This window comes from Mya arenaria, chromosome 13, assembly GCF_026914265.1.
Source record: "Mya arenaria isolate MELC-2E11 chromosome 13, ASM2691426v1".
Lineage (NCBI taxonomy): Eukaryota > Metazoa > Mollusca > Bivalvia > Myida > Myidae > Mya > Mya arenaria.
In genome coordinates this window covers 60,962,763-60,971,153 of record NC_069134.1, presented here as the reverse complement: position 1 = coordinate 60,971,153, position 8,391 = coordinate 60,962,763, and the positions used below count along the sequence as shown (strand labels likewise).

The 8,391-nt window shown below is 39.3% G+C and overlaps 2 protein-coding genes across 2 annotated transcripts in view; one reads left to right on the top strand and one right to left on the bottom strand.

Annotated features, from left to right (window-relative positions):
- Positions 1 to 860: 860 nt before the first annotated feature.
- Positions 861 to 5,158, bottom strand: LOC128215440 (uncharacterized). Its single transcript, XM_052922127.1, has 2 exons — positions 5,062 to 5,158; positions 861 to 1,414 (listed from the first exon to the last, which is right to left on the bottom strand). The coding sequence occupies exons 1-2, from the start codon at positions 5,156 to 5,158 to the stop codon at positions 861 to 863; spliced, it is 651 nt and encodes a 216-aa protein (XP_052778087.1).
- A 146-nt stretch (positions 5,159 to 5,304) lies between these two features.
- LOC128213222 (receptor-type tyrosine-protein phosphatase S-like) overlaps positions 5,305 to 8,391 on the top strand; it is a 96,657-nt gene continuing 93,570 nt past the window's right edge. The window contains exon 1 of the mRNA XM_052918782.1: positions 5,305 to 5,519. Coding sequence (XP_052774742.1) covers positions 5,438 to 5,519 — 82 coding nt within the window. The 5' untranslated portion in view covers positions 5,305 to 5,437. The remainder of the gene's footprint in view (positions 5,520 to 8,391) is intronic.

Genomic DNA, 8,391 nt, shown 5'->3' with positions numbered 1-8,391 from the left:
GTTCTGTTCTGTTCTGTTCTCTGTAGTTCTATAACATATTGACGTTTATACAAATTGACACCTAATCCTCTAACGACTGCCTCTTGTGTGACCTGAATGAAGTTAAATTCTTTCAGGGTCAGGATGAATCAGGGGGATCCGATGCAGAATAAGGCCCATAATTAATAATTGATCGAAATAATTTGCGGCTAAGTCATTAATAACTAATTTAATTATAAATAGAAGTCTCATTATATCGGATTTCACTGGAAACCGATGCAATTAAATTTCAGTTATAGGGCATCTTTGAACAAATAATTATGAAAGCAGCATGCAGCACTAACATAGAAGACATTGATAAATGAGTGTCGGGCTTTAAAAACAAGGCGCTAACAGATCTCATATCCATTATCTTTTACCAGAAATCCAATTTTTTACGCAATTTTAACAGTGAAAATTGTCTGTAACCCCTTCGACAACAAGAAGGAAGGAAGGAAAGAAGGAAGGAAGGAAGGAAAGAAGGAAGGAAGGAAGGAAAGAAGGAAGGAAGGAAGGAAGGAAGGAAGGAAGGAAGGAAGGAAGGAAGGAAGGAAGGAAGGAAGGAAGGAAGGAAGGAAGGAAGGAAGGAAGGAAGGAAGGAAGGAAGGAAGGAAGGAAGGAAGGAAGGAAGGAAGGAACTTAAAACCTGATATTTTTCTCCAATATTTTATATAATGGTTATGGTATGCAATAACCAAAAAAAGGGGCTGCAGTGTCGCAAGGAGCTTTGTGTTTGAGATTATATTTTGTCTGCTTGCCAAGCCTCTGTTTAAACCCACTCACACACAACTGTACTCATCTATACTGTGTTCCGCTAGGTCAATTGTGCCTTCGTTCTTACGCTATAGTAACTGAGCTCCTTCGTCTTCGTCTCTTCGCTCCTTCTTCTTCATCCCTTCGCTCCTTCGTTTTCGTACCATCGCTCCTTCGTCTTCGTCTCTTCGCTCCTTCTTCTTCGTTCCTTCGCTCCTTCGTTTTCGTACCATCGCTCCTTCGTCTTCGTTCCTTCGCTCCTTCGTCTTCGCCCCTTCGCTCCTTCGTCTTCGTACCATCGCTCCTTCGTCTTCGTTCCTTCGCTCCTTCGTCTTCGTCCCTTCGCTCCTTCGTCTTCGTACCATCGCTTCTTCGTCTTCGTTCCTTCGTCTTCGTACCATCGCTCCTTCGTCTTCGTCCCTTCGCTCCTTCGTCTTCGTACCATCGCTCCTTCGTCTTCGTCCCTTCGCTCCTTTGTCTTCGTACCATCGCTCCATTAGTCTTCGTCCCTTCGCTTCTTCGTCTTCGTCCCTTCGCTCATTCGTCTTCGTTCCTTCGCGCCTTCGTCTTCGTTCCTTCTCTCTTTTGCCTTCGTACTTTCCTACTTTCCTGTCTTCGTCGCCGTCCCGTCGCGTCTTCGCTCCTTAACGGAAAGGCAAAAACACCATGGCTCTAGTTGAACACCGTATATCTACTTTTAGTCATCGGCTGGAATTTTCGCCCCGCACTGCACCCACAAAGTAGTAATTTATGTTCTGGGCCTTCGGGATCATTGAATGTATCTTAATGATTCTAAAGAGTAGGATTCCCTTAAGGCCGGAGCCAGGACGGATTTGATAATGGTGCACTTACATTTGTAGTTAATACTATACAATTACTCAAACGAGCACCTTAAATCAAACCTTAACTGTTGATTTTCATACATTGTATGCATATGTGTTTTATAAATATCACTCTTCCGGAATGTATTTCGATCAGAGAAACGGCCATCTTTGAGTACACTAGCGAATGTAGGGAATACAGTTGAAACCCGTTTGCTCGAACTCCCAGGGACCGGCGGAAGTACCTCGAGCCTCGAGAAATTCGAACTAAGCGTGATTTGTTCCATCAGTCGAAACAAATCGGTATTTACATCTAGTTTGAGACAACGAGGAATTCGAGCCAAGCGAGTTCGAGCGAACGGGTTTGGACTGTACACCATTTTAAACTGACATATCGTAAATGTTCTTTGGGGTACAGCCGCCCTAACCAGGGTGAGGGTGCACGTCTTCAGTTGCGCCCTACAAAGTGCCCCCACCCCCTCTAACCTCAAATCATGGAACCGCCCCTGGAGTCTAAAATACATGGATCTAGGGACACTGAATCATCTCGTTCCCGAACAGCAATAAGTGAAACGTCAACGCTAATGACGCCAGGGTTTCCCGGTTCACCGATTTCCCTCACATTCCGAATGTTTGTATTCTTAATGATTTATAAGAGCTAGCATCTAGTCAACAAGGCGTAAATAAAATACACAAAGGCAGCATGAATCAGTCTGCAAAGCATCAATATTTAATTAAATTTGGTTAATAAATAATCACTGACATGACATTTCCATCGGCCCTTTCCTTGTAGCACAAATAACTAGAGGAGTTAGTCAATATTGTAGGGCCAGCACTGGGAGCCAATATTGAAGAGAATAGGTCATTTCTAATAGCAACTGCTGATAGTTAATCTGCAGGAAATCGATTTTAAGAAATAATTTTTCGAATAAGATTCATCATCATCATCATCATCATCATCATCATCATCATCATCATCATCATCATCATCATCATCATCATCATCATCATCATCATCATCAGCAGCTGCATCATCATCGTCGTTGTCATCACCATCGTCGTCGTCGTAGTCGTTGTCATCATCATCATCATCAGCAGCAGCAGCAGCAGCATCAGCATCATCACCACCACTCAACCGCCATCTTCTATTTTACCTTCGTTTTATTTGCTACTGTACCTTTTCCTGTTGATTTATTGTTGATTTCAGTTCTATCGCTACATTCGTGATTATCAACAAAATTCTACGCGAAATAGAATTTCAAGAACAAATTTCTGACAGTTTAAACTATCAACTACACGCATTTAGTAATCGCTTCCGGCAAAATTAACGGCACAGACATCCGATCAAGCGATTTCATAAAATTTGACACCTGTCAACAAGTTTTGCATAAAATTGATATTCGTTGCCATGACAACATTAATAAAGTGAATAAACCGACAGTTTGCAGGCCCGGTGTGGAATTCGGCGGGCTGACAGAATAAACTCCCAGGACACTCGGATGTCATTGTTGATTATCTTTCCATATTTACAGACCGATCTTAATATAATATCCAAATCGAGTGGTTCAGCCCTTCTGCTGTAATAGGTAATTTTCGAATTTTAGAAACATTCGGGAATACTGGTATTTGCCTGGAAAAATGTTTCTGTCATATTTGGAATCATATGACTTTGCTCAATACTCAATACAAAGATGAAACAAAATATATTCAAATAAGTCATTGGGGCTTAAATTGTAACAATAAGAGCTAGCCAGGAATGTAGAACGAAACCTCCCATGGACAAAACATAACCCGCCATGGACAAAACCTCCCATGGAACAAACCTACATGGACAAAACCTCCCATGGAACAAACCTACATGGACAAAATCTCTTATGGACAAAACCTCCCACGGACAAAATCTCCCATGGAACAAACCTCACATGAACAAAACCTCTAATGGACAAAACCTCACACGGACAAGATTTCCGATGGAGCAAACCTCACATGGACAAAACCTCTTATGGACAAAACCTCCCATGGATAAAGCCTCCCATGGAACAAACCTCACATGGACAAAACCTGTAATGGACAAAACCTCCCATGGATAAAGCCTCCCATGGAACAAACCTCACATGGACAAAACTTCCCATGGATAAAATCTCCCATGGAACAAACCTCACATGGGCAAAACCTCTAATGGACAAAACCTCCCACGGACAAAATCTCCCATGGAACAAACCTCACATGGACATAACCTCTAATGGACGAAACCTCCCATGGATAAAGCCTCCCATGGAACAAACCTCACATGGACAAAACCTCTAATGGACAAAACCTCCCATGGATAAAGCCTCCCATGGAACAAACCTCACATGGACAAAACCTCTAATGGACAAAACCTCCCATGGATAAAGCCTCCCATGGAACAAACCTCACATGGGCAAAACCTCTAATGGACAAAACCTCCCACGGACAAAATCTCCCATAGAACAAACCTCACATGGACAAAACCTCTAATGGACGGAGCCTCCCATGGATAAAGCCTCCCATGGAACAAACCTCATATGGACAAAACCATCCCACATCATTTTGACATGATGCACAAAACATCCCGGCAATTTTGACACTCAAGGCAAATTAATAGTAAGTTAACATTTAATAATTTGTAAAAAAATAAACCCAACACCTTTGTTGTGGTGTAAAATGTGTGTCCATACTGACAATTATTTTCGGGATTTAATGTCCAGGATGGGATGTTTTGTCCACCATGTCAAAATGATCTGGGATATATGGAATGGGAGGTTTTGTCCATGGGATGTTTTGCCCGGCTCCCGCTAGCCAGCATCATGACCATATGAGGGCATCCCAGACAACAAAAGCCGGATCAAAGAATATACTAACGCGCTAAAAAGACTGCTACATCTCTGCCATACCCCTCCAGTAAAAGCGCATCAGTTTTAAAGCAAACAAATTAACTTTTGTTATTGTTTCAAGGCGTCGATGTCTTTGCCGGGGTTGATTAAAGTGCCAAGTATAATTCCATTCAATTGTTTGTGAACATAACACCAGAAAGGCGGACGCGTGCCGTTCTTTGAAATATATTAATCAAATATATCAGACAGATACATCATACATTGAGTGAAAGAGTTACCACCGAAATTTCTATGACTGTTTAAACATTACTTGTGAGAAATAAAGTCCCATTGTCGGGTTACATTTTTAAACATTTTTTATTTAAATTACAAGGTTTATATTTTGTTTTTATTTAAATTATAACCCTTTTATTCCATCGTTCGTTTTCTCCCGTTTGAGTTACGAGGTCATTAATGCATTAATTACTATTTATGAAAAAGCATGTTTTTAATTTATTGACAACAAAGAATTTCATATTTCCCCATACGATAACCTTCAATAAGTAGATTTATTAATCGGCGTATGATCACAGCTCATTTATTAACTATTAATTAAATGCACGTTCGGGAAATACCTCCGGCGATATAACGCAGCAAGCGACACTTTTCCGGCACGTGGAACAACATTGGAACAAACCGCTTTAGGAGCAGACGATACTCGTAGAATAACATTTGAGCGAGCGCTCGTCTCGGATGCTGAATACGCCAGTTCCGTTATTCCGATAGCACGCTCCATTTCCCAGTAAAATCTAACAGATGCCTGGCATTCATTACCAAGCATTTCCACCAAAAACACTGCACACCTATATGTGAATGCCGGATAGTTCCAATGCGCATGCGCGAAAAGTTCTAAGTAACAAAGCAGACGAGTAAAAAGTTTTCTTGTGGAAATATGTTTTATCTACAAATATGTGACCTTTGGATGTAGATAATCATTTTTGGTGTTTAACTATGCATCTTACATGTATGATAAATGGATTTATTGTGATATTACTGACCATTGTTTTGGAATTAGTTCATAAAGCCGATGCAGGTAAGAAACGTTCATACATCTATGATAATATACTTTGTATGTGGGATAGGCCTATCGTTGAAAAGGTTCTTGAATTTGGTGAGTTATGCAACCTGGTAAAAGTTATATTTAGAATCAAGGCTTATGATAACTCGGGAGATAAAACAAAAACATTAACGAACGGCAATGTGCCAAACAATTTGCTTAATGATCGGGGATATTTTTATTTTTTTATATATATAAGATGAGAGCTCTACTTGAGTTTGCCAAGTTATTAGGAATTGGACCTGTACTTAAGTATAATACTTGTCATTTTCTGTAACTCGTTGACATTTTTCTTTTTTTATAAGGTCACAATGTATATCGACTCCGGTTATCTCGAATATTAAGACTCGAATAAATTATTTATAATTAAACTATTCACTTATAAACCATAGTTGACATAGTGTATTATATTACACTATGGAATGTTTATCAATCTCTAATGAAAATGGTATATACAACTTTTGCCGTATTAAAAACGTCATTTGCAAAAACTTTTGACCGAGATAAATGCATTCTCGTAGTGGTTTTTCTGAACTCGACAAACACTGCTTACAAAACGACAAAATCAAGTACGATCCCGAGATTACGGGCTTATCAGATGTAGGAGTAATGTATGTGTTATATTTGCCTATCCTGTAGATATCTTTATACACACGTTAATCTACTCAGGCTGTCTGCGTTTAGGTCGGATACCCGCGTATATCTTCAAAATCTTGACATATGTTTTAACATTATTTGTTTGACCCATGTAATTTGTGAGGTCATTGCCAGGCCGCTATAACACGAAAATACTCAACACTAGCGGACCGGGGAAGGGGGGCAACCGCCACGCCCCCTTACCAAAAGTCGTCCAAGTTAACTTTTATTTTAATACATGAGAATTTTTTTAATTTCATACGCCCTAAAACACCATTTCGTACTAGAGTTTGCTATCTATATTATTTATTTTATTATTATTATTATTTATTTTTTTTGGGGGGGGGGAGGGGAATACCCCCACACACCCCTGTCAACACTTTAAACGAAATAAATTACTGAGGCATGGTCGTAAGACCAAAGGTTATGCTCCTACGTATCGCCCTCTTTGGCGGCGAGTCCTTGGTTCGCCCATGCACTATCGTTATTTAGCAATTTCAATCTCAACGCATTGAAACTTTAACAGCATAAAATGATACAAAATCTCATCTTTTTATGCTCTATCTTATAGAATATGTTAATAATAAACTTTGGTTAATATTCTTGAGCACAATTCATTTCTTTTGAGCAAATACTTAATTACTCCGCTCTATTTTCTGAAAACGGTAATTCTCATCACGTTCTATGAGAATACACGCTATTAAAAAGAGTAAAATCATACACAATTTTAAATCAAGTCATTCTCTTATGTGGTCAAATGGGTTGATTCTGAGATTGAGATTTAAGTATTTTTGTGATATTGCTGCCAGAAGGTTTATATTTTAATGTCGATTGGTACTTTCTGACAATAAACCCACGGGTTATTATTCAACAAATGATTTTTACCTGGACCAAGTTATTCATACTTGCGCAGGTGTCTAGACCTCTCGAACAGAATTCCTGAATGAATCAAACGGTTATTTCTCTGTAATTCTAACGAGTTTTTGATACGGAATTCGTGTTCTGGAAATCAGATAATAACGCACATTTTTAAGCAACACAATATCAAGAAAGATGATTTTAGATTTGAAATGTCTTAAAAACCTCTACATTTTCCCCGCTTTCTGTCGGTCTTGGAAGAATGGAAATTTCTGCACGAAAGTGAAATTAATCGTGTGAAATCTTGAATGTTATTTTACATTGACCTGAGCGTAATGCACACATTTTTTCTTTAACAAACAATTTCACAACCACTTGTAAATTGACGGAAGTGGCCCTTTTACGTCTCCGCAAGAGGCTTTGAAATAAAATCGCAGCAATGAAAGAAATATAAAATTCTTTTGAAGCACTCTCAACCGTGTTTGGATCTCTTTGGAGAATTGCACATTAGCTCCAACCGCATAATTGCACTGCTCAGATTCAATAGGTGGGATTATAGCATTGTTATGATTGGATTTGCCTTTATGACCATTTTTGACTCGCCGTTATTAGCCGATAGTTTAATTGAATTGCCAGTCAATACCGCAGGCGAATTTTGTTTTATCAGGCTTTGTTTTCTCAGCAGATGGGCTTTCCAGTCTGTCAGTTTCAGAGTTCTGTCTCTCGTAAAGGTCTTCGACAAATATCCATGCCCTATTCAAACATGCAATTTTAATTCAGTATAGGTTAGTGTTTGCTAATATGAATTTATCAATGTTACTTTAACCATTATATATTTTACATCGATTGTGAAGGAAGCTTTGATAGCTTATACTAAGTCACATTCGTTGGCACGATGTTGCGCGAGAGTGTGGTCTTGTGTTGTGGGGGAAACCGGAGTACCCGGAGAAAACCCACTTGTCCTAGGTGACCACTAACCAAACTCACATGCACCCAGGCCGGGAATCGAACCCGGGTCGCCTTGGTGAAAAGCGAGTGCGCTAACCACTGCGCTAACCGGACAACAGGTTTTATCAATGTTAACGTGATCATAACTGGCGCAGTCGGACGACCAATTTTACGTTATTAATGCATGTAAGTAACGCGAAGTAACCGTCTGAATGTTCGAAATTATTTTGTGTCCACTGACACAGTATTTGTTAAAATCAATCGATGTATATGGATAAAACAGTAACGGCTGAATGCTTATTTACCAAATTAAATTTACGTCGAAATAGAAATATACTGCCATTCAATTTGGAAAAATATAATTTCGAACACTAAGCGATGTTTATGGTTAAAATAAAACGAGCGA

What these genes read in the sequence shown, in the direction of transcription:
- LOC128215440 (XM_052922127.1), bottom strand. Translation starts at nt 5,158, where the DNA reads ATGTTATTCTACGAGTATCGTCTGCTCCTAAAGCGGTTTGTTCCAATG. An exon ending in GCTGCGTTATATCGCCGGAG is followed by an intron (nt 1,415 to 5,061) that starts GTATTTCCCGAA and finishes CTTTCCGTTAAG; the next exon opens with GAGCGAAGACGCGACGGGAC.